Genomic DNA, 27,613 nt, shown 5'->3' with positions numbered 1-27,613 from the left:
CAGCTGAAAATATTTTCTGATTAAATTACTTTCATTGAATATCAAACGTTAAATGCCACTCTCCTACGGTCATTTGGTAATGTTGAGAAATCATCTCCTTGATTGTGTTCCACTGTAGACCAAAAGGGGGCAGGAACGCCGTCCACAGACGCTATCCTTTCGCTTTCCATGAGTCTCCACATACCAGCCTCCTCTCACTCACTCACCACCTAGCAGCCCGTATAGTGATGATGTTGCACCTGTCTTCATCGTTCTCTTCTGAATCATCACGGATGCTGAATGGAATATTTTGACGTCAAGTATTTCTAATTGGGCTTAAAAGTTCTAAGAACGCCGACGGTCAATATTAGATGACGCGTCATTTTGCGAGCATGTGGTTTTCTTCTGACTGACGCGAATCGCTTGCGGTATTTTAGTACCAGCAGTGTTTTTGAAAGTGGACAGATAAGCATGGACTAATCGTTGTGATTATTTTCCATTCATGATGGGACCATTCAAACTTTATTTTTTGTACAGTACATTTGCCATCTTCCCAGGTAAGCTAAATGTCCGCATTTTGTTACGCAATTATGTTGATTGATTTCCCATAACGGTCATGTTTTGATTTTAGTATGTTACTGTGACGTGGTTTCAGTTGATAACTGAATTAATGTATTTCTTATTTTTCGTGTTTTACAATAATTTTACAATTTTGGCTGTGTAGGAAGTTGTAACCTATCAGAATAGAGGTTTGTAGGCTAAGTTTCGCAGCATTACATCATGATATAGCAGCAATAGCCGGCTGCGCTGTGTCCACACCTAGGTGTCGGACTGACGGGCGCTGTCCATGGTGCTGAACTAACGCTATCTCTGCCGCGGCCGGACTCTTTCTATCTATCCGAACTCTCTCATCCAGCTCTAGGCTTTGGTGTCGATCCAGCCCTCCGCATCAACGTATTCGATGAACTGAAGTTGGGAGAGTCTTACGCTGGAGTTTTTCAAGTTCAGGGGTTCCACAATGAGAGCAGAGCCTTTCTTTTCCAAGGTAAGACCCGAAAACTGTATTTGACCCATATCTATGCATTACTCTCAAGGGGCGGCAGGTAGCCTAGTGGTTAGAGGCAGGTAGCCTAGTGGTTAGCGGCAGGTAGCCTAGTGGTTAGAGGTAGGTAGCCTAGTGGTTAGAGGTAGGTAGCCTAGTGGTTAGAGGCAGGTAGCCTAGTGGTTAGAGTCAGGTAGCCTAGTGGTTAGAGGCAGGTAGCCTAGTGGTTAGAGGCAGCTAGCCTAGTGGTTAGAGGCAGGTAACCTAGTGGTTAGAGGCAGCTAGCCTAGTGGTTAGAGGCAGGTAACCTAGTGGTTAGAGGCCGGTAGCCTAGTGGTTAGAGGCAGGTAGTCTAGTGGTTAGAGGCAGGTAGCCTAGTGGTTAGAGGCAGCTAGCCTAGTGGTTAGAGGCAGGTAGCCTAGTGGTTAGAGGCAGGTAGCCTAGTGGTTAGAGGTAGGTAGCCTAGTGGTTAGAGGCAGCTAGCCTAGTGGTTAAAAGCAGCTAGCCTAGTGGTTAGAAGCAGCTACCCTAGTGGTAAGAGGCAGGTAGCCTAGTGGTTAGAGCATTGGACAAGTAACCAAAAGGTTGCAAGAGCTGACATGGTGAAAATCTGTCGTTCTGCCCCTGAACAGGCAGTTAACCCACTGTTCCTAGGTCGTCATTGAAAATAAGAATTTGTTCTTAACTGACTTGCCTAGTTAAATAAAGGTAAAATAAAAATATTACTCTAACTTTGATCTTGTTTACGTTTGCACGTGTGACTAATCTTCTGCTATGTCATAAGACATTGAGTTCAAATAGCCTACACACCTGTTATAAAGCAGGTAGCCTACTGCTAGGATAGACGTTTGGTCTTGACGTTTCACCCATAGCGGGATAAAGCATTAACGTTACCCTCGGCCCACTGTATGACGAAAGTAGATAACCCCGTCATAATAGATAACCCCTCATAACAGATAACCCCGTCATAACAGATAACCCCGTCATAATAGATAACCCCGTCATAATAGATAACCCCGTCATAACAGATAACCCCGTCATAAGAGATAACCCCGTCATAATAGATAACCCCGTCATAATAGATAACCCCGTCATAATAGATAACCCCGTAATAACAGATAACCCCGTCATAATAGATAACCCCGTCATAACAGATAACCCCGTCATAACAGATAACCCTGTCATAATAGATAACCCCGTCATAACAGATAACTCCGTCATAACAGATAACCCCGTCATAACAGATAACTCCGTCATAACAGATAACCCCGTCATAATAGATAACCCCGTCATAACAGATAACCCCGTCATAATAGATAACCCCGTCATAACAGATAACCCCGTCATAATAGATAACCCCGTCATAACAGATAACCCCGTCATAATAGATAACCCCGTCATAACAGATAACCCCATCATAACAGATAACCCCGTCATAACAGATAACCCCGTCATAACAGATAACCCCGTCATAATAGATAACCCCGTCGTAACAGATAACCCCGTCATAACAGATAACCCCGTCATAATAGACAACCTCGTCATAACAGATAACCCCGTCATAATAGATAACCCCGTCATAACAGATAACCCCGTCATAACAGATAACCCCGTCATAATAGATAACCCCGTCATAATAGATAACCCCGTCATAACAGATAACCCCGTCATAACAGATAACCCTGTCATAATAGATAACCCCGTCATAACAGATAACCCCGTCATAATAGACAACCCCGTCATAACAGATAACCCCGTCATAATAGATAACCCCGTCATAACAGATAACCCCGTCATAATAGATAACCCGTCATAATAGATAACCCCGTCATAACAGATAACCCCGTCATAACAGATAACCCCGTCATAATAGATAACCCCGTCATAATAGATAACCCCGTCATAACAGATAACCCCATCATAACAGATAACCCCGTCATAATAGATAACCCCGTCATGATAGACAACACCATCGTGGCCTGGTGCCAGGCTGCAGTGAACTATTGGCAGCGACATTATTGTTTCAGTCTATAAATGATAGACTATTTATCCCAATCTTTTGCCAAACGTAGATCAGCAAAACAAAGATCCAAAATAGAAATCCCAACCCATACAGAAGTCTTTCATTCTGCCATTCAGCTGTCCCCATATTGCGACTTCTAATCCCATGTCTGGAGTTGTAGGTTTAGTAAACACTGGTATACCACATACCCCGCAGCGGGTTATAGTGTGCCCCCCCCTCCACCCCACCCCCAGATATAGTAGGCCTTGAACGACAGTAAATTAACTGTCAGACTGCAACATTTCTGCTCATTCTCATTGACAAATGTGTAGAATAGCATGATTAGCTATAAAACTGCAATTTTTTTCTTTCTGCTTCATGGCAATATGCGTAGAATTGCAGAAAATTAGCTAAATTCTCTCAGCCTAATTGCAAAATGTGTACAATAGCATGATTAGCTAAAAAACTGTTTCTCTCTGACCCATGGCAATATAAATTGCAGAAAGTTAGCTATAAAACAGCAATTTTCTCTCAACCTCATGGGAAAATGTGTAGAATATCATGAGATTAGCTATAAAGCTGCACATTTTCTCTTTGCCCCATGGCAAAATGTGTGGAATGTGTTTGTGTGAGGGAGATTTTTATTTATTTTCATCTTCCACAAGAGTCTCTGTTTCTTTCATTCAGACTTTCTGTAAGTTTCTCTCTCTGATGTCTCCAAACTGAGGGTGTTGATCTTGAGTTTCTCTCCCTGATGCCTCCAAACTGAGGGTGTTGATCTGAGCTTCAGTGGCTGTGTCTCAGCTAGCAATGCAGACCGCCCCCCAGAGCAGAAAACAGGGATGAAAACTCTGCTTTGTGCCGAAGCTTAAGTCATTCATTTTATAGGCGTCTTTTATGTTTTGCACTGACTCTCTTGCACAGGCTCAATGTACACTCACTGGACCCTAACCACACACCCACACATATTACACACACACACACACACATATTACACACACACACACACACACACACACACACACACACACACACACACACACACACACACACACACACACACACACACACACACACACACACACACACACACACACACACACACACACACACACACACACACACACACACATTCCTTCACACTCTTCACGTATGCTGCTGCTACTCTCTGTTTATTATCTATGCATAGTCACTTCACCCCGACCTACATGTACATATTACCTAAATGACCTTGACTGACTCGTACCCCTGCACATTGACTCTGTACTGGTACCCCTTGTATACAGCCTCGTTATTGTTATTTTCTTCTGTTTCTACTTTGGTTTATTTAGCAAATGTTTCTTAGTTACTTTTTTTACAACTGCATTGTTGTTTAGGGGCTCGTCAGTAAGCAGTTCACTGTAAGGTTTACACCTGTTGTTTTCAAATACAATTTGATTTGTAGGCCTTTTATCCACAGTACCAGTACCAGTCCAGGGTTTTGTTGAGGCTATGAGAATCAGAATGAAAGGCAGAATGAAGTATTCAACCCCTTGGTTATGACAAGCCTAAAGAAGTTCAGGAGTAAAAATGTGCGTTAAAACTCACATAATAAGTTGCATGGACTCACTCTGTGTGCAATAACAGTGTTTAACATGATTTGTGAATGATTACCTCACACATACAATCATCTGTAAGATCCCTCAGTCAAGCAGTTCATTTCAAAGATAGATTCAACCACAAAGACCACATTGTCGTTACTCTACAATACTAAGCTAATTGACAGAGTGAAAAGGAGGAAGCTTGTACAGAATAAAAATGTCCGAAAACATGCAGTTTGTTTGCAACACTGCACTAATACTGCAAAACAAATGTGGCAAAGCAATTCACTTTTTTTCTTGAATACAAAGTGTTATGTTTGTGGCAAATCCAATACAACACATTACTGAGTATCACTCTCCATATTTTCAAGTGTAGTGGTGGCTGCATCATGTTATGGGTATGCTTGTAATCGTTAAGGACTGAGGAGTTTTTCAGGATTAAATATTAAACGGAATGGAGCAAAGCACAGGCAAAATCCTAGAGGAAAACCTGCTTCAGTCTGCTTCCCAACAGACACTGGGAGATGAATGAACCTTTCAGCAGGACCATAACCTAAAAGGCCAAATATTCACTGGAGTTTCTTACCAAGACGACAGTAAATGTTCCTGGGTGGCCGAGGTACAGTTTTGACTTAAATCTGGTTGTCTAGCAATGACCAGTTTGACAGAGCCTTAAGAATCCTGAAAAGAATAATGGGCATATATTGTACAATCCAGGTGTCCAAAGCTCTTAGAGACTTACCCAGAAAGACTCACCGCTGTAATTGCTGCCAAAGGTGATTCTAACATGTATTTAGGGGTGGTAATACTTATGTCATTTAGATATTTGTGTATAAATTTGCAATAAATTTGCAAACATTTCTAAAAACATGTTTTCACTTTGTCATTGTGGGTTATTGTGTGTAGATGGATGAGTAAAAAAATATATTGAATCCTTTTTGAATTCGGGCTGTAACACCACAAAATGTGGTATGAATCAAGGGTTATGAATATTTTCTGAAGGCACTGTATTTATGATTCAAACCACTCAGGAATGAGAGGAAATGTAGCCAGTGTTTCTGCCTGCAGAGTGCTGTCTGTGTGTGTGTGTGTGTGTGTGTGTGTGTGTGTGTGTGTGTGTGTGTGTGTGTGTGTGTGTGTGTGTGTCCATACAGGAACATCCTACCACTGTTCTCCCTTCTCCTCTCTCCCAGAATTCTAGGCTTTCACAAGGATTAGATGGACCCCATTATGGTTTATCCGTCAACTACATCTATTCATCTATTATAGAAATGATATTTTCTCTTTCGTGTACAATTATAACCCACCTGTTCCCTTGATGCCTTCATAGAGATCATTGAAAGTTGTCATCATAGATATATGGAATCCAGAGGTGAAAGAGGATTCCACACCTGCCAAAGAATAGGACATGAGTTTCATCAATCTCATCAGGTTTCATATCAGAAACAAAGTCAGTGTGCCCCTCAACCCTGCTGAGTGAGTGAATTTTTCGTAAGTGAAAATCAAGTCTGACATTTCCTGCAACAGGGGGATCAAATTAAGATCCTACACCTGTACCTCTCCATGCTGACTGGATGCTCTCTCTGTTCAGTGCAGCAATCAGGTTGCTGCTTACTCATCACTCCAATAGAGACTGTATCTGCAACCGCACAGCAGGACAGGATGCCGTTAGTGTAGTGTTGTCGGCTCTACGTGTGTGTGTGTGTGTGCGTGTGCATGTGCGTGTGTGTATGTGCGTGCGTGTGTGTGTGTGAATGTAACACACATACACACATACACGTGAGATGCCATTCCTGTGCCCATTGCCAAGCTCTGTGTGCCAACCAGACAGAAGGGCAAGAGGCCTAACAGCGGTAGCAACATTAGTCATAGAACATATATCCATGATGCATTGGATAACAGGAAGCAGAGATTAAAGGCCTATATGTTGGAAACAGTTCTGAGAGTATTTTGTTATGTATCCCAGAGAGGTACATTATACGTGATGTATCCCAGAGAGGTACATTAGAAGTGATGTATTCTAGAGAGGTACATTAGAAGTGATGTATCCCAGAGAGGTACATTAGAAGTGATGTATTCTAGAGAGGTACATTAGAAGTGCATCATTAAGTGGTATAAGTAATATTTAGATCAAATGTTCTATCAGAACAAGATGTGATCTGGTTTCATCTGACCACTTGAGATTGAAATAGGATGATATTTCTCCAATGAATTGGTCTTATTTTGTAAAAGCGAGTCATCCTGTCTTCTAAGTGCTCTCTCTCCTTCTCTCTCTCCCTGTTGCTCCCTCTGTCTCTCTGCCTGGCTGTAGGAATCTGCGCTGTTAATTCCCCTGCTTTAATTCAACGCTATTTGGAGTTGAGACACTTGTTCCCTGTGTAATGGCTACTTGTCATGAATCATTCAACTGATTTAAATAGACACACACACATATGCACACACATAAGCAGACACATACACACACACACACACACACACACACACACACACACACACACACACACACACACACACACACACACACACACACACACACACACACACACACACACACACGCACGCACGCACGCAAACACACACACACGCACGCATGCACGCAAACACACACACGTTGGTTCCTGTGACCAGTTCCTGTGACCAAATCCATGGCATGTATCTTGATGAATCAAACTTTTACACGCCAAACTTGATAAAAACACAAGGCATCATTTCCAGCATTCCAACACAAGACAGCATCTCATTAATCATCTAGATGTAATCCCACGACTGCATGGCCAAGCACGACTCCAATACCATCTCTAAGTTTGCTGACGACACAACAGTGTAGGCCTGATCACCGACAATGAGAAGACAGCCTATAGGGAGGAGGTCAGAGAACTCGCAGTGTGGTGCCACGACAACAACCTCTCCCTCAATGTGAGCAAGACAAATGAGCTGATCGTGGACTACAGGATCAAACAGGCCCCATTAACATAGACGGGGCTGTAGTGGAGCGGGTCGAGAGTTTCAAGTTCCTTGGTGTCCACATCAACAACAAACTATCATGGTCTAACACACCAAGACTGTTTTTAAAAGGGCACGACAACACCTTTCCCCCCTCAAGAGACTGAAAAGACTCAAAATGTTTCATAGCTGCACCATCGAGAGCATCCTGACCGGTTGCATCACCGCCTGGTATGGCAACTGTTCGGCATCCGACCATAAGGCTCTGCAGAGGGTAGTGTGTACGGCCCAGTACATCACTGGGGCCAAGCTTCCTACCATCCAGGACCTATATACTAGGCCCAAAAAATTGTCAAAGACTCCAGTAGCCCAAGTCATAGACCATGGTTGATGCTGTGGTTTATTTATAGTTTTCTCAGGGAGATAACTAACTAGTATTGTGATGATGGCTGCAGGCCGGTACAAGTGTGTATGTGTGTGTTTGTGTGTGTCACCAGGCTGTGGTTCAATACAGCAGAGACAGAGTGTCTGACAGAAGGCCAGGCAGCAGGAACAGGAGAAGCCCTGAAAAAGAGAAAGAGAGACCTGGAAAGCCCTGAAATGAGGCCAGTCCCTCTGAGGCACCAGACAGGCAGGCTGGCTGGCTGGCTGGCTGGCTGGCTGGCTGGCTGGCTGGCTGTGTGTGTGTGTGTGTGTGTGTGTGTGTGTGTGTGTGTGTGTGTGTGTGTGTGTGTGTGTGTGTGTGTGTGTGTGTGTGTGTGTGTGTGTGTGTGTGTGTGTGTGTGTGTGCATGTTGTATTGATCTGTATCACTACAACACTAACTGTAACCCAGGACAAAGTGACAGGATTTGTGTATGAGAAAGAGAGAGACAGAGAGAGAAAGAGAGAGACAGAGAGACACAGAGAGAGAAAGAGAGAGAGACAGAGAGAGAGAAAGAGAGAGAGACAGAGAGAGAGAGAGAGAGAGAGAGAGACAAGAGTGTTATGTACACCCTCCCTCCCCCCATCACCCACAGGTTCAGTCTTAAGAGGACAGTGGGGTAAAATAAAATAGACCATATGGTGCAGATTAGTAGTAATCTCCATGAATCTGATCCCGCTGACTGGGTGTTAAACCATTTCAACATTCATGAGAAACATACAGATGTTGTATCTTCATTTGACCAGTTTCTCAAAGCACGAAAATAATCCTGCAGCAACAGGACATGTGAATTATTATCTTGTTTCTAAACAATATACATTTTTGTAGGGGTTGTAACATTTTTAGATAGGATGAATCAAGTCTGAATATTTTAAAGTGAATATTATAATCTTTAGAAGCCGTTTTAATTATTGAATACACTACAATTTGCATTTGGGCACACATTCAATTTCCCTGTTCTGGTGAAAGCTGCTCAAGTCTTCTTGTTGTCTTGCAGATTTCTACACAGTGTGAGATGCACATCTGAAGGTCTAGACCTTCTGCTTATTTCCAATCAACTAATCCACATTTCTTCAGCTTGAGTCAGTGGCCCACCTTGTCATTTCTAATTGGTTGAATTGCATTGTCTTCTGTGACTTAGTTTATTGAAATATTGAATGCCTTGAATTATTTTGGGGGAAGAGCCCCCATTGCGTCTTCTTCTACTGTATGTTAGAGAGTGTTAAGTGGGAGCGTTGTGAGATCGTGGTCCTTATGACATCACCACCCAACCAGTCCATATGGACACTTGTCAATTAAGGACAGACAGCTGGCTGTTGAACAGATACTGTTATAGACAGGGAGCATGAGGATAGGCTTCTCTCTCGTTCTCTCTCTCTGTTCTTTCTGTCTTCCTTTCTGATGACAGATGGAGAGAGGGGAGGGGGGTTGGACAGAGAGAGAATGGCTGTTGTTCCTCAATAAGAATGGTCACATGTTAGCCCACTGTGTGCTGCTGTTGAGAACAGCAACCCCCACCACTACAATCATCTAAATGTCCTCATCAGCTATGTTACACAGTTGAGTATTTTAAAGTTGAGTTTAAAACAAATGACAGTATCATAATCAACTGTAGGGCCATGTACCCAAGTACTTAAAATGGTAGTACATACTGTACCTATTGTAGTACATACTGTATCTATGGTAGTATATACTATATATATATATATATATATATATATATATATATATATATATATATATATATATATATATATATATGGTAGTACATACTGTACCTATTGTAGTACATACTGTATCTATGGTAGTATATACTATATATATATATATATATATATATGGTAGTACATACTGTATTTATGGTAGTATATACTGTATCTATGGTAGTAAATACTGTATTTATGGTAGTATATACTATATATATATGGTAGAACATACTGTATTTATGGTAGTACATACTGTATCTATGGTAGTACATACTGTATCTATGGTAGTATATACTATATATATATATATGGTAGTACATACTGTATTTATGGTAGTATAGACTGTATCTATGGTAGTAAATACTGTATCTATGGTAGTATATACTATATATATATATGGTAGTACATACTGTATCTATGATAGTACATACTGTATCTATCTATGGTAGTATATACTATATATATATATATATATGGTAGTACATACTGTATTTATGGTAGTATATACTGTATCTATGGTAGTAAATACTGTATCTATGGTAGTATATACTATATATATATATATGGTAGTACATACTGTACCTATTGTAGTACATACTGTATCTATGGTAGTATATACTATATATATATATATATATATATATATATATATATATATATATATATATATATATATATATGGTAGTACATACTGTACCTATTGTAGTACATACTGTATCTATGGTAGTATATATATATATATATATATATATATATATATATATATATATATATGGTAGTACATACTGTACCTATTGTAGTATATACTATATATATATATGGTAGTACATACTGTATTTATGGTAGTATATACTGTATCTATGGTAGTAAATACTGTATTTATGGTAGTATATACTATATATATATGGTAGAACATACTGTATTTATGGTAGTACATACTGTATCTATGGTAGTACATACTGTATCTATGATAGTACATACTGTATCTATGGTAGTATATACTATATATATATATATATGGTAGTACATACTGTATTTATGGTAGTATATACTGTATCTATGGTAGTAAATACTGTATCTATAGTAGTATATACTATATATATATATATATGGTAGTACATACTGTATTTATGGTAGTACATACTGTATCTATGGTAGTACATACTGTATCTATGGTAGTATATACTATATATATATATATGGTAGTACATACTGTATTTATGGTAGTATATACAGTATCTATGGTAGTAAATACTGTATCTATGGTAGTAAATACTGTATCTATGGTAGTAAAAACGGTATCTATGGTAGTACATACTGTATGTATTAGACATATAGTGCATTTGGAAAGTATTCAGACCCCTTGACTTTTCCCACATTTTGTTACATTACAGCCTTATACTACAATACTAAAATCTATCTATACATGACACCTAATAATAACTAAGTGAAACAGGTTTTTAGACATAAAAAAAAGAAGAAATAACTAATTTACATAAGTATTCAGACCCTTTGCTATGAGACTCGAAATTGAGCTCGGGTGGATCCTGTTCCATTGATCATCCTTGAGATGTTTCTACAATTTTGTTGGAGTCCAACTGTGGTAAATTCAATTGATTGGACATGATTTGGAAAGGCACACAGCTGTCTATATAAGGTCCCACAGTTGACAGTGCATGTCAGAGCAAATCCCAGCCAAAGGATTTGTCCGTAGAACTCTGAGACAGGATTGTGTCGAGGCACAGATCTGGGGAAGGGTATCAAAACATTTCTGCAGCATTGAAGGTCCCCAAGAACACAGTGGCCTCCATCATTCTTAAATGGAAGAAGTTTGGAACCACCCAAACTCTTCCTAGAGCTGGCCGCCGGGCCAAACTGAGCAGTCTGGGGAGAAGGGCCTTGGTCAGGGAGGTGAGCAAGAACCCGATGATCACTCTGACAGAGATGCAGAGTTCCTGTGTGATGATGGGAGAACATTCCAGAAGGACAACAATCTCTACAGCACTCCACCAATCAGGCCTTTATGGAAGAGTGGCCAGATGGAAGCTACTCCTCAGTAAAAGGCACATGACAGCCCGCTTGGAGTTTTCCATAAGGCACCTAAAGACTCAGACCATGAGAAACAAGATTCTCTGGTCTGATGAAACCAAGATTGAACTCTTTGACCTGAATGCTGAGCATCACGTCTTGAGGAAACCTGGCACCATCCCTACGGTGAAGCATGGTGGTGGCAGCATCATGCTGTGGGGATGTTTTTCAGCAGTATGGACTGGGAGGATCGAGGGAAAGATGAACAGAGCAAAGTACAGAGTGAAAACCTGCTGTAGAGCGCTCAGGACCTCAGACTGGGGTGAAGGTTCACCTTCCAACAGGACAACGATCCTAAGCACACAGCCAAGACAACTCAGGTGTGGTTTCGGGACAAGTCTCTGAATATCCTTGAGTGGCCCAGCCAGAGCCCAGACTTGAACCCGATCGAACATCTCTGGAGAGATGGCGACGCTCCCACCTCCAACCTGACAGAGCTTGAGAGGCTCTGCAGAGAAGAATACAGGTGTGCCAAGCTTGTATCGTCATACCCCAAAAGACTCAAGGCTGTAATCGCTGCCAAAGGTGCTTCAACAAAGTACTGAGTAAAGGGTCTGAATCCTTATGTAAATGTGATATTTCAGTTTTTTATTTTTAACACATTTGCAGACATTTCTAGAAACCTGTTTTTGCTTTGTCATTATGGAATATTGTGTGTAGATGAGAAGAAAAAAAACAATTTAATACATTTTAGAATAAGGTTGTAAAGTAACAAAATGTGGAAAAAGTGATAGATGTCTGAGGAGAGGATAGAGGGAGGTGAGTTGAGGATAGAGGGGTGGAAGGATGGAGAGATAGGTTCGGCTGAGGGAGAACAAAAGACAGCCAGAGATCAGGGCGCTCCCGTGGTTCCAATCCCTTCTCTCACTCTCTCTGTAGATACACTGGAAGTAAGGTGTTGTATCCGCGGTTAAAGGGAGCAGGGTTCTGTTCCTTTTCAATATGGAACACAACAGAGTACAGGATAGAATGTCGAACAGATGGTTTATTGACATGAGAGCCCGCTCAAAGGGTAGCGACCATGTGACCTTACTCATCAAGGTTAAATGATTGTACATGACACTAATTAACCAATATAACCACAGCTCTAAAACTGGGGACACACAGTACAACATATCTGTCATATCATATCTGTGATGATATTTTCAGTCTCAGAAACATACAGTATAATCTCTATCCCTGTGAGTGATCATGGTTTCAGTCTCAGAAACATACAGTTTAACATCTCTGTCCCTGTGAGTGATCATGGTTTCAGTCTCAGAAACATACAGTATAATCTCTGTCACTGTGAGTGATGATGGTTTCAGTCTCAGAAACATACAGTATAACATCTCTGTCCCTGTGAGTGATTGTGGTTGCTGTCTCCTTCTCTATCAGAAACTGAGACTGAAGGACGATCTATCCAGTAGCATTTTCTGTATCTCCATCTGTTCTTAACTATCTTGCCTAGTTAAAAAAAAAGGTAAAAAAAAAAATGTATTTCAATTATGAGGTGTGCCTTGTTAAAAGTTAATTTGTGGACTTTCTATCCCTCTTAATGCGTTTGAGCCAATAAGTTGTGTTGTGACAAGATAGGGGGGTATACAGAAGATAGCCCTATTTGGTAAAAGAACAAATCCATATTATGGCAAGAACAGCTCAAATAAGCAAAGAGAAATGACAGTCCATCATTACTTTAAGACATGAAGGTCAGTCAATTCGGAAAAGGTCAAGAACTTTGAACATTTCTTCGAGTGCTGTCGCAAACAAACATCAAGCGCTATGATGAAACTGTCTCTCATGAGGACTGCCACAGGAAAGGAAGACCCAGAGTTACCTCTGCTGCAGAGGGTAGGTTCATTTGAGTTACTTGCCTCAGAAATTGCAGCTCAAATAAATGCTTCACAGAGTTCAAGACACGTCTCAACATCAACTGTTCAAAGGAGACTGCGTAAATCAGTCCTTCATGCAAAGAAACCACTACTAAAGTGCACCACTAAGAAGAAGAGACTTGCTTTGGCCAAGAAACACGAGCAATGGACATTAGACCGGTGGAAAATCTGTCCTTTGGTCTGAGGAGTCCAAATTTGAGAGTTTTGGTTCCAACCGCAGTGTCTTTGTGAGACGCAGAGTAGGTGAACGGATGATCTCCACATGTGTGGTTCCCACCGTGAAGCATGGAGGAGGAGGTGTGATAGTGTGGTGGTGTTTTGCTGTTGACACTGTCTGTTATTTATTTAGAATTCAAGGCACACTTAACCAGCATGGCTACCACAGTATTCTGCAGCGAATGCCATCCTATCTGGTTTGCTCTTAGTGGGACTATCATTTGTTTTTCAACAGGACAATGAACCAACACACCTACAGGCTGTGTAAGGGCTATTTGACCAAGAAGGAGAGTTATGGAGTGCTGCATCAGATGACCTGGCCTCCACAATCACCCAACCTCAACCCAATTAAGATGGTTTGGGGATGGGTTGGAGCGTGGAGTGAAGGAAAAGCAGCCAACAAATGCTCAGCATATGTGGGAACTCCTTCAAGACTGTTTAAGAAGTATTCCAGGTGAAGCTGGTTGAGAGAATGGCAAGAGTGTGCAAAGCTGTCATCAAGGCAAAGTGTGGATACTTTGTAGAATCTCAAATATAAAATATATTTGGATTTGTTTAACAAGAATTGAAGCTTTCTGCCAACATCAGATGTTGGCAGAAATGTCCTTGTCCTTGGATTTTTTGTTGTTGTTACTTACAACCCTTGAATGAGTAGGCTTGTCCAAACTTTTGACTGGTACTATATTTTGTTGGATAACCTGTATTGTATTACATAATGCAGTGTGTCCTAAATCTCTCCTCCAGTACCCACAGCCGTTACATTTATAGATCAACTCTAATTTTAGCACCTGTTTGAACTACAGCGCTTGATGTTCAATTGTGGCCAACAACACTAAGATTCAGAGATCTTTCTCTCTCTCTCTCTCTCTCTCTCTCTGCTTGCTCTCTCTCTCTCTCTCTCTCTGCTTGCTCTCTCTCTCTCTCTCTCTCTGCTTGCTCTCTCTCTCTCTCTCTCTGCTTGCTCTCTCTCTCTGCTTGCTCTCTCTCTCTGCTTGCTCTCTCTCTCTCTGCTTGCTCTCTCTCTCTCTGCTTTCTCTCTCTCTCTCTCTCTCTCTCTCTCTCTCTCTCTCTCTCTCTCTCTCCTCTCTCTCTCCTCTCTCTGCTTTCTTTCTCTCTCTCCTCAGACTCATGGAGGAACGTGAGGGTGAAGGAGGATGTAGCAGAGGTGATGCTCCAGAAGCTGAGAGACAAGACAGAGTTCACAGTGATGGCCACTCTGAAGCAGGAGAGACTCAACTCTGGAGTCCTGCTCTCCATACACTATGCAGAACACAGGTAAGACACAGTCCTCTCCATACACTATGCAGAACACAGGTAAGACACAGTCCTCTTCATACACTATGCAGAGCACAGGTAAGACACAGTCCTCTCCATACACTATGCAGAACACAGGTAAGACACAGTCCTCTCCATAAACTATGCAGAACACAGGTAAGACACAGTCCTCTTCATACACCATGCAGAACACAGGTAAGACACACATCTTGATTTAGAAACCATTTGTGTGCTGTTATGTAATGGAGGTAAGAACGTGTGTCTGACTGGTTGAAGTCCAGTCAGAGACACTATAGAGGACCCTGGTTGAAGTCCAGTCAGAGACACTATAGAGGACCCTGGTTGAAGTCCAGTCAGAGACACTATAGAGGACCCTGGTTGAAGTCCAGTCAGAGACACTATAGAGGACCCTGGTTGAAGTCCAGTCAGAAACACTATAGAGGACCCTGGTTGAAGTCCAGTCAGAGACACTATAGAGGACCCTGATTGAAGTCCAGTCAGAGACACTATAGAGGACCCTGGTTGAAGTCCAGTCAGAGACACTATAGATGACCCTGGTTGAAGTCCAGTCAGAGACACTATAGAGGACCCTGGTTGAAGTCCAGTCAGAGACACTATAGAGGACCCTGGTTGAAGTCCCGTCAGAGACATTATAGAGGACCCTGGTTGAAGTCCAGTCAGAGACACTATAGAGGACCCTGGTTGAAGTCCAGTCAGAGACTATAGAGGACCCTGGTTGAAGTCCAGTCAGAGGCACTATAGAGGACCCTGGTTGAAGTCCAGTCAGAGACACTATATATAGATGACCCTGGTTGAAGACCAGTCAGAGACACTATAGAGGACCCTGGTTGAAGTCCAGTCAGAGACACTATAGAGGACCCTGGTTGAAGTCCAGTCAGAGACACTATAGAGGACCCTGGTTGAAGTCCAGTCAGAGACACTATAGAGGACCCTGGTTGAAGTCCAGTCAGAGACACTATATATAGATGACCCTGGTTGAAGTCCAGTCAGAGACACTATAGAGGACCCTGGTTGAAGTCCAGTCAGAGACACTATATATAGATGACCCTGGTTGAAGTCCAGTCAGAGACACTATATATAGATGACCCTGGTTGAAGTCCAGTCAGAGACACTATATATAGATGACCCTGGTTGAAGTCCAGTCAGAGACACTATAGAGGACCCTGGTTGAAGTCCAGTCAGAGACACTATAGAGGACCCTGGTTGAAGTCCAGTCAGAGACACTATAGAGGACCCTGGTTGAAGTCCAGTCAGAGACACTATATATAGATGACCCTGGTTGAAGTCCAGTCAGAGACACTATAGAGGACCCTGGTTGAAGTCCAGTCAGAGACACTATAGAGGACCCTGGTTGAAGTCCAGTCAGAGACACTATAGAGGACCCTGATTGAAGTCCAGTCAGAGACACTATAGAGGACCCTGGTTGAAGTCCAGTCAGAGACACTATAGAGGACCCTGGTTGAAGTCCAGTCAGAGACATTATAGAGGACCCTGGTTGAAGTCCAGTCAGAGACACTATAGATGACCCTGGTTGAAGTCCAGTCAGAGACACTATAGAGGACCCTGGTTGAAGTCCAGTCAGAGACACTATAGAGGACCCTGGTTGAAGTCCAGTCAGAGACACTATAGAGGACCCTGGTTGAAGTCCAGTCAGAGACACTATAGAGGACCCTGGTTGAAGTCCAGTCAGAGACACTATAGAGGACCCTGGTTGAAGTCCAGTCAGAGACACTATAGAGGACCCTGGTTGAAGTCCAGTCAGAGACACTATAGAGGACCCTGGTTGAAGTCCAGTCAGAGACACTATAGAGGACCCTGGTTGAAGTCCAGTCAGAGACACTATAGAGGACCCTGGTTGAAGTCCAGTCAGAGACACTATAGAGGACCCTGGTTGAAGTCCAGTCAGAGACACTATAGAGGACCCTGGTTGAAGTCCAGTCAGAGACACTATATATAGATGACCCTGGTTGAAGTCCAGTCAGAGACACTATAGAGGACCCTGGTTGAAGTCCAGTCAGAGACACTATAGAGGACCCTGGTTGAAGTCCAGTCAGAGACACTATAGAGGACCCTGGTTGAAGTCCAGTCAGAGACACTATAGAGGACCCTGGTTGAAGTCCAGTCAGAGACACTATAGAGGACCCTGGTTGAAGTCCAGTCAGAGACACTATAGAGGACCCTGGTTGAAGTCCAGTCAGAGACACTATAGAGGACCCTGGTTGAAGTCCAGTCAGATACACTATAGATGACCCTGGTTGAAGTCCAGTCAGAGACACTATAGAGGACCCTGGTTGAAGTCCAGTCAGAGACTATAGAGGACCCTGGTTGAAGTCCAGTCAGAGACACTATAGAGGACCCTGGTTGAAGTCCAGTCAGAGACACTATAGAGGACCCTGGTTGAAGTCCAGTCAGAGACACTATAGAGGACCCTGGTTGAAGTCCAGTCAGAGACACTATAGAGGACCCTGGTTGAAGTCCAGTCAGAGACACTATAGAGGACCCTGGTTGAAGTCCAGTCAGAGACACTATAGAGGACCCTGGTTGAAGTCCAGTCAGAGACACTATAGAGGACCCTGGTTGAAGTCCAGTCAGAGACACTATAGATGACCCTGGTTGAAGTCCAGTCAGAGACACTATAGAGGACCCTGGTTGAAGTCCAGTCAGAGACACTATAGAGGACCCTGGTTGAAGTCCAGTCAGAGACTATAGATGACCCTGGTTGAAGTCCAGTCAGAGACACTATAGAGGACCCTGGTTGAAGTCCAGTTAGACACTATAGAGGACCCTGGTTGAAGTCCAGTCAGAGGCTGGTTCAGGGAAGCAGCACTACATGCTAAGCTAGCACACTGGCTGTTTTCTACAGTACAGTCAATAAATACAGCTGAAGGGGAACTCAATCAGAGGAGGCTGGTGAAGGGAGGATGGCTCATAAAAAATGGATGAAACGAAGTGAATGGAATGGTATAAATAAACAGGCATTTGATGAGATTCCATTAATTCCGTTCCAGCCATTACTATGAGCCAGTCCTCCCCATTTAAATTTCCACCAACCACCACTGGACTCCATATGTGGACCCTGTAATAAAGAGGCAAGAAGCTGAAAGGTCCGGGCCTCGGATAACGGCAGTACAACGCTGACCTACACCAACCAGTCATACAGATCAGACTGTGTACCACCTGTCAAGATTTCCCAAGTGTCATCTCATAAAGTTCAGCCTGCCATTGTTTTTATGGTGTGTGATTTGGGCATGGATTTCACGAGGCCATTTGAACAGCAGTATTAGCACTTCACTGCCAAGGCTCTGTTGTTGTTCTGAAGACAGTCCATATTAGGTTAAACAGTCAGATTATGATTTATCCCCGTTTTCATTGTTCCTGCCTCCAAGGACAGCTTTATATGGATTTTTTCATTTTCTTTAATCTTAAATGTGGAAAATAAATCTTTTGGGAGAAGCAGAGCAAATCAGCTGGTCCTTTCTTCAGTGGAAGCATTCTATCCCTCTATCCTTCTGATATTCCTCTGTCCTTTTAGTAATGGCTTCAATCTATCCCTTCATCCATCCATTCCTCTATCCCTCCGCCCCTACATCGTTCTCTCTTTCTTCCCAATCACTGATGTAATGGCTTCTATCTATCTATCTATCTATCTATCTATCTATCTATCTATCTATCTATCTATTCAATTCAATTGAAGGGGCTTTATTGGCATGGGAAACATGTGTTAACATTGCCAAAGCAAGTGAGGTAGATAATATATAAAGTGAATATTTAAAGTGAAATAAACAATAAAAATTAACAGTAAACATTACACATACAGAAGTTTCAAAACAATAAAGACAATCCAAATGTCATATTATATATATATATATATATACAGTGTTTTAACAATGTACAAATGGTTAAAGGACACAAGATAAAATAAATAAGCATAAATATGGGTTGTATTTACAATGGTGTTTGTTCTTCACTGGTTGCCCTTTTCTCGTGGCAACAGGTCACAAATCTTGCTGCTGTGATGGCACACTGTGGAATTTCACCCAGTAGATATGGGAGTTTATCAAAATTGGATTTGTTTTCGAATTCTTTGTGGATCTGTGTAATCTGAGGGAAATATGTCTCTCTAATATGGTCATACATTGGGCAGGAGGTTAGGAAGTGCAGCTCAGTTTCCACCTCATTTTGTGGGCAGTGAGCATATAGCCTGTCTTTTGAGAGCCAGGTCTGCCTACGGCGGCCTTTCTCAATAGCAAGGCTATGCTCACTGAGTCTGTACATAGTCAAAGCTTTCCTTAAGTTTGGGTCAGTCAAAGTGGTCAGGTATTCTGCCACTGTGTACTCTCTGTTTAGGGCCAAATATCTATCTATCTATCTATCTATCTATCTATCTATCTATCTATCTATCTATCTATCTAATTATTTTTTCTTCCAATCATTTATGTAATGGCTTCAATCTATCCCTTCATCTCTCCATCAATCCATCCCTCCATACTTCCAAACCTTTCTGCAGATGGATAAACAGACAGAGGCATATCTCGAATGATTGATTTTCTGTAGTCAGTGTTGGAGAAAGACCTGTGACATTTTCTCCCCCCAGACACAGTATTGATGACATGGCCTCTAAGGTCACAGTCAACCTGTCATCTTCCTTTATCTCATGGATCAGTGCTTTATTAACACACACACACACACACACACACACACACACACACACACACACACACACACACACACACACACACACACACACACACACACACACACACATACACACACAACTACACCTGTCGGTGCAGGTGTAGTTTTAGCTCTAGCAGTCTGGAGAGAGAGAGAGTGACCAGAGAGATGAATTCTCTGGCTGGGTGTTCTAATCAGAGAGATGAATACTCTGGCTGGGTGTTCTAATCAGAGAGATTAATACTCTGGCTGGGTGTTCTAATCAGAGAGATTAATACTCTGGCTGGGTGTTCTAATCAGAGAGATTAATACTCTGGCTGGGTGTTCTAATCAGAGAGATGAATACTCTGGCTGGGTGTTCTAATCAGAGAGATTAATACTCTGGCTGTAAACTCCTCTGTAAACTCCTATGTAAACTCCTCTGTAAACTCCTCTGTAAACTTCTCTGTAATCTCCTCTGTAAACTTTTCTGTAAACTCTCCTCTGTAAACTCCTCTGTAATCTCCTCCGTAAACTCCTCAGTAAACTCCTCTGTAAACTCCTCTGTAAACTCCTCTGTAAACTCCTCTGTAAACTCCTCTGTAAACTTCTCTGTAATCTCCTCTGTAAACTCCTCTGTAAACTCTCCTCTGTAAACTCCTCTGTAAACTCCTCCGTAATCTCCTCTGTAATCTCCTCCGTAAACTCCTCTGTAAACTCCTCTGTAAACTCCTCTGTAAACTCCTCTGTAAACTCCCCTCTGTAAGCTCCTCCACAAACTCCTCTGTAAACAAACTCCTCTGTAAACTCTCCTCTGTAAACTCCTCTGTAAACTCTCCTCTGTAAACTCCTCTGTAATCTCCTCCGTAAACTCCTCTGTAAACTCTCCTCTGTAAACTCCTCTGTAAACTCTCCTCTGTAAACTCCTCCGTAAACTCCTCCGTAAACAAACTCTTCTGTAAACTCCTCCGTAAACTCCTCTGTTATCTCCTCCGTAAACTCCTCTTTAAACTTCTCTGTAAACTCGTCCGTAAACTCTCCTCTGTAATTGAGGAATTCTTTCTTGTAAGTGTTTTCAACTGTAGTCCCTGTAGTCCCTGTAGTTCCTGCAGTCCCTGTAGTCCCTGCAGTCCCCGTAGTCCCCACAGTCCCTGTAGTCCCCGTAGTCCCCATAGTCCCCATAGTCCCCGCAGTCCCCGTAGTCCCTGCTGTCCCTGTAGTCCCTGTAGTCCCTGTAGTCCCTGTAGTCCCTGCTGTCCCTGTAGTCCCTGTAGTCCCTGCTGTCCCTGTAGTCCCCGTAGTCCCCGCAGTCCCTGCAGTCCCCGTAGTCCCTGCAGTCCCTGTAGTCCCTGCAGTCCCCGTAGTCCCTGCAGTCCCTGTAGTCCCTGTAGTCCCTGTAGTCCCTGCTGTCCCTGTAGTCCCTGCTGTCCCTGTAGTCCCTGTAGTCCCTGTAGTCCCTGCTGTCCCTGTAGTCCCCGTAGTCCCCGCAGTCCCTGCAGTCCCTGTAGTCCCTGCAGTCCCTGTAGTCCCTGTAGTCCCTGTAGTCCCTGTAGTTTTAAGAGCAATGCAACTACTGTTAATTTACTTGTTTGAATTTGTCTGCAGCTTTTTCCCTGCAGCTTTTCAGTCCCACTTTTTAGTGCTCTGAATGATGACACATTGTACCACAGAAACAGTAGTTTCAAAAGGAAAAACCTACAGCAATTACCTCTCAGGCGTCAGCCATTCTAACAGATACTAATAGATTGAGTGTGTCTGTTATCCAGGTATCTGGAGTTGGAGAGCAGTGGGCAGCGTAATGAGATCCGTCTCCACTACCGCACCAGGGACCAGCGGCAACACACTGAGGGGTTCCCCTACTCCCTGGCAGACGACCGTTGGCACAAGCTGTCTGTGGCCGTCAGTGTCTCCCACGTGGTGCTGCACGTCGACTGTAACAGGTGAGTGTGGGCACTGGAAGGGGAGAGGGAGAGAGAATTTAATGTTAATGTTTAATGTTCATTTTTATTGTTCATTTCACTTTTGTTTATTATTTACACTACCGTTCAAAAGTTCGAGGTCACTTAGAAATGTCCTTGTTTTTGAAAGAAAATCACATTTTTTGCCCATTAAAATAACATAAAATTGATCAGAAATACAGTGTAGACATTGTTCATGTTGTAAATGACTATTGTAGCTGGAAACGGCAGATTTTTAATGGAATATCTACATAGGCGTACAGAGGCCCAATATCAGCAACCATCACTCCTGTGTTCCCACGGCATGTTGTGTTAGCTAATCCAAGTTGATCATTTTAAAAGGCTAATTGATCGTTAGAAAAACCTTTTGCATTTGTGCTGATTACAGTTTTTTACAATCGCTAGGACCCATTTCTCAATACTTAGGTCACTTTTTCAAAACTCTTCACCCAGTTCTCCTAACTAACTTTCAGCTTGGCACAGCAGTTCATTTCACGTTGAAAATGTACTAAAACTACCAAAACACTTCATACATGTCTGACATCAACTCGTTGTTCCAGAACACTGGCAAAGGTTGTCACCCAACGAGCACATTTTGCCAGACATAAAACAACGACCTAAACAACACTAACAACAGGTAGCATTACACAATGTTTTCTGTACAAAACAGGAATGACACCTCTCTACTGTTTAGAATTCACTGCAGTATATGTTACAGGAATGTATCAGACATGATGCAATATGCTTCAATATGTTTTATGTCATTTTATGGAATTGAGTGATTCCAAAATACAATCATTTGTATGTACACCATCTACCGATACAGATACGGTACCAATGCTAGTCAACCCTGTCTTCTGCATTTGGCCACAGGTTCTCATCCACGTCACATCTTATGTCATCCTGGGCAATACACCTAGGAAAGAATCTTTTGGCATGCCTAGTCTATCCCTGGCAATCTTCTGCAGATATGTCCAGGCATCCAACATTCATTGCGTCCAGGAGGGACATTTGATCATGTGGATGGTGGTCATAAACCTTCTACCTCCATGAGGAAAATAATTCCTCTATGGGGTTGAGGAATGGAGAGTAAGGTGGGAGGAAAATAATTCCTCTATGGGGTTGAGGAATAGAGAGTAAGGTGGGAGGAAAATAATTCCTCTATGGGGTTGAGGAATAGAGAGTAAGGTGGGAGGAAAATAATTCCTCTATGGGGTTGAGGAATAGAGAGTAAGGAAGGAGGAAAATAATTCCTCTATGGGGTTGAGGAATAGAGAGTAAGTAAGGAGGAAAATAATTCCTCTATGGGGTTGAGGAATAGAGAGTAAGGTGGGAGGAAAATAATTCCTCTATGGGGTTGAGGAATAATTCCTCTATGGGGTTGAGGAATGGAGAGTAAGGAAGGAGGAAAATAATTCCTCTATGGGGTTGAGGAATAGAGAGTAAGTAAGGAGGAAAATAATTCCTCTATGGGGTTGAGGAATAATTCCTCTATGGGGTTGAGGAATGGAGAGTAAGGTGGGAGGAAAATAATTTCTCTATGGGGTTGAGGAATGGAGAGTAAGGTGGGAGGAAAATAATTCCTCTATGGGGTTGAGGAATAGAGAGTAAGGTGGGAGGAAAATAATTCCTCTATGGGGTTGAGGAATGGAGAGTAAGGTGGGAGGAAAATAATTCCTCTATGGGGTTGAGGAATAGAGAGTAAGGTGGGAGGAAAATAATTCCTCTATGGGGTTGAGGAATAGAGAGTAAGGAAGGAGGAAAATAATTCCTCTATGGGGTTGAGGAATAGAGAGTAAGTAAGGAGGAAAATAATTCCTCTATGGGGTTGAGGAATAGAGAGTAAGGTGGGAGGAAAATAATTCCTCTATGGGGTTGAGGAATAATTCCTCTATGGGGTTGAGGAATGGAGAGTAAGGAAGGAGGAAAATAATTCCTCTATGGGGTTGAGGAATAGAGAGTAAGTAAGGAGGAAAATAATTCCTCTATGGGGTTGAGGAATAATTCCTCTATGGGGTTGAGGAATGGAGAGTAAGGTGGGAGGAAAATAATTTCTCTATGGGGTTGAGGAATGGAGAGTAAGGAAGGAGGAAAATAATTCCTCTATGGGGTTGAGGAATAATTCCTCTATGGGGTTGAGGAATAGAGAGTAAGTAAGGAGGAAAATAATTCCTCTATGGGGTTGAGGAATAATTCCTCTATGGGGTTGAGGAATAGAGAGTAAGGTGGGAGGAAAATAATTCCTCTATGGGGTTGAGGAATGGAGAGTAAGGTGGGAGGAAAATAATTCCTCTATGGGGTTGAGGAATAGAGAGTAAGGTGGGAGGAAAATAATTCCTCTATGGGGTTGAGGAATAATTCCTCTATGGGGTTGAGGAATAGAGAGTAAGGTGGGAGGAAAATAATTCCTCTATGGGGTTGAGGAATAGAGAGTAAGGTGGGAGGAAAATAATTCCTCTATGGGGTTGAGGAATGGAGAGTAAGGAAGGAGGAAAATAATTCCTCTATGGGGTTGAGGAATAATTCCTCTATGGGGTTGAGGAATAGAGAGTAAGGTGGGAGGAAAAGGGACATCATCCTGGGATGGGCTGCAAACCACTCTGTGACTGTATGGGAGGGGTGAAATGCCACATTGTCCCATACAATTACAAACGTTTCCGCCTCACTGCAACCCTTTCCTCACCTGACCCACCCCTTCCATAGAGGTCATCCAGGAATGTAATGAGACGCTCGGTGTTGTTTGGCCCAATTAGCAGTTTATCTAACAGAAATCCAACAGAGGATATTGCTCCACACATTGTGATGTTGGCACCCCTCTGGCCCGGGACGTCCACTGAGGCTCTTTTCCCAATAACATTCCTTCCTCGTCGCCGTGTTTTGGCCAAGTTGAAGCCAGCCTACTCCACAAAGATGAATATGTGGGGTGTTTGCCTGGCTTCAATCTCCATGACTCTCTAAAATATATCCACAAGGCAACATAAGAGTTAGGCTATTACGGTAGTTTGCATTATACCTTAAAACATGCCATTGTGTGCCTCTGCCCTGTTTGGTTTAGTTCAAAACCAGTTCTGTATTATATAGTCATCTTACCTGGACTTGTTGGTTCCTGAGTTGCTTGACTCGTTCAGAGTTCCTCTCAAAGGGGACAGTGTACAACTGCTTCATCCTGACTTGATGTTGTTTCAGGAAATATTTGTTATGCTTACATTGCCTGCCAACACTCGTCCCATAAAACTCTGTGAGTTTTATGCCATTGTTTCTGATAACCATATCAACGATTGCAGTTTCCTGCACAGCAGTGAAAATCCTACCTCTCCCGCCTGTAGGAGGTAACCGTTGGGTCCTAAGCAGGAATACAAAAACAATTACACACAGGTAGGTTTGGAGGCTTTGCTCAACTGACTTCTGTAATGTTCGGTTCAGTCAGATGCCCTTGCAGAACGAACATCTTACCTGTTGTTTAGCCGGACATTTCTCAGAATAGATGGCACTGTTGAATGTTGCAGATTTGGCTGCACTCTCAGACCAGCCTCTCTCATTGATAGACCATGATTTATTACATGATCAATTATAGTGGCCCTAATCTCATGTGAGACTACAGCTCTTGATCTTCCTCTCAGTCTTCTTCCACCATGCATACGTACTTCTCTCCCTCTTCCTCTTCCTCTCCCAGCCACTCTTCTTCCTCTGTCAGCCATGTCCCCTTTTGTATAGATGGTAATGAAATTGAAAGACTAACACCTGGGTAGGTGTTCAGCTACAATGGGAATCAGCTGTGGTTGGTCTAATTGTTTTGATAGTATTTCATTTTTTAGATTTAGAATACATCTCAAAACGGAATTACTGTAGAAATGTAGGAAATGTATGTCTTATTCAATTTTGTGTTATTTTAGGGTTTAAACTTAAGTTTAACAGTTTTGAAAAGAGTATGTAAACATGTGCAAATTGGCCTGTAGGTACATAGAGTTTTGGTGGTGGTTGTGTTTGAGTGAGAAAAGAGTTCATGGAAATTGAAAGATGTAGTCATTGAATGCATTTTGTGCCAAAGCAATGAAAAATGATCCATAGTTTTGCCCACATAGACTGCTGTTATGCTCACTGTGTGAAGAGTTTTGAAAAAGTGGCCTAAGTATTGAGAAATGGGTCTTAGCGATTGTAAAAAATGGTAAAGAAGCAATAAAATATTATACCAGCCATCTTTAGACTAGTTGAGTATCTAGAGCATGAGCATTTGTGGGTTCGATTACAGGCTCAAAATGTCTAGAAACAAAGAACTTTCTTCTGAAACTAGTCAGTCTATTCTCTTTCTGAGAAATGAAGGCTATTCCGTGCGAGAATTTGCCAAGAAATCTCGTACAACACTGTGTACTACTCCCTTCACAGAGGAGTGGGAGGTCCTGGTGCACAACTGAGCAAGAGGACAAGTACAGTAGAGTGTCTAGTTTGAGAAACAGACGCCTCACAAGTCCTCAACTGGCAGCTTCATTAAATAGTACCCGCAAAACACCAGTCTCAACGTCAACAGTGAAGAAGCGACTCTGGGATGCTGGTCTTCTAGGCAGAGTTGCAAAGAAAAAGCCATATCTCAGACTGTAAGATAAGATTAAGATGGGGAAAAGAACACAGACACTGGAGAGAGGAACTCTGCCTAGAAGGCCAGCATCCCGGAGTCGCCTCTTCACTGTTGACGTTGAGACTGGTGTTCTCAAACTAGACACTCTAATGTACTTGTCCTAATGATCAATTAGCCTTTTAAAATGATAGACTTGGATTAGCTAACACAACGTGCCATTGGAACACAGGAGTGATGGTTGCTGATGATGAACCTCTGTACACCTATGTAGATATTCCATTAATAATCAGCCGTTTCCGGCTACAAAAGTCATTCACAACATTAACAACATCTACACTATATTTCTGATCAATTTGATGTTATTTTAATGGACAAAAAATTGATTTTCTTTCAAAAACAAGGACATTTCTAAGTGACCCCAAACTTTTGAATGGTAGTCTACTTCACTTGCTTTGGCAATGTTAACATATGTTTCCCATGCCAATAAAGCACATGAATTGAATTGAGAGACACAGAGAGAGCAGAAAGGGTTGTCGTGAATGGAGGGAGAGAGAATACCTTTAGGGTACCAGTGCTTTACGCTTGGAACACACCGACAGCGTCACTGCGTTTTGGTACACCAGAAAGACTTTCCAATGAAACGCTGCGTTTGCCTTGCAGCACAGCATTGCAGAGGCAGTGTGTTCTGTGTGGTATGTTGGACTTATCAAACGTCTGGGTCAAACTGTATGTGTAGACGGCGTGACAGAAACGGTAGCAGAAGGTGAATGTTGAACTTTTGTTGCACACAGATCCAGATGATGCTGCGTATTATTATTATCAGTATTCTATCCTCCAGTATGTTCTGTGTATAAACATTATTCTATCCTCCTGTATGTTCTGTGTATAAACAGTATTCTATCCTCCAGTATGTTCTGTGTGTAAACAATATTCTATCCTCCTGTATGTTCTGTGTGTAAACAGTATTCTATCCTCCAGTATGTTCTGTGTATAAACAGTATTCTATCCTCCAGTATGTTCTGTGTATAAACAGTATTCTTTCCTCCAGTATGTTCTGTGTATAAACAGTATGCTCTCCTGCAGTATGTTCTGTGTATAAACAGTATGCTCTCCTGCAGTCTGCTCTGTGTATAAACAGTATTCTATCCTCCAGTATGTTCTGTGTGTAAACAGTATTCTATCCTCCATTATGTTCTGTGTATAAACAGTATTCTATCCTCCTGTATGTTCTGTGTATAAACAGTATTCTATCCTCCAGTATGTTCTGTGTATAAACAGTATTC

The 27,613-nt window shown here is 42.3% G+C and overlaps 1 protein-coding gene across 1 annotated transcript in view; it reads left to right on the top strand.

Annotated features, from left to right (window-relative positions):
• The first annotated feature begins 219 nt into the window (after positions 1-219).
• The window catches only part of LOC139379279 (protein kinase C-binding protein NELL2-like), a 109,306-nt gene continuing 81,912 nt past the window's right edge, over positions 220-27,613 (top strand). The window contains exons 1-4 of the mRNA XM_071122081.1: positions 220-536; positions 896-1,024; positions 14,975-15,125; positions 21,566-21,739. Of these exons, the coding sequence (XP_070978182.1) occupies positions 482-536; positions 896-1,024; positions 14,975-15,125; positions 21,566-21,739 (509 nt within the window). The 5' untranslated portion in view covers positions 220-481. The remainder of the gene's footprint in view (positions 537-895; positions 1,025-14,974; positions 15,126-21,565; positions 21,740-27,613) is intronic.

Source organism: Oncorhynchus clarkii, chromosome 21 (assembly GCF_045791955.1).
Source record: "Oncorhynchus clarkii lewisi isolate Uvic-CL-2024 chromosome 21, UVic_Ocla_1.0, whole genome shotgun sequence".
Classification (NCBI taxonomy): Eukaryota; Metazoa; Chordata; class Actinopteri; order Salmoniformes; family Salmonidae; genus Oncorhynchus; species Oncorhynchus clarkii.
The sequence above is the reverse complement of the archived record's forward strand: the minus strand, read 5'-3'. Positions and strand labels throughout refer to the sequence as shown.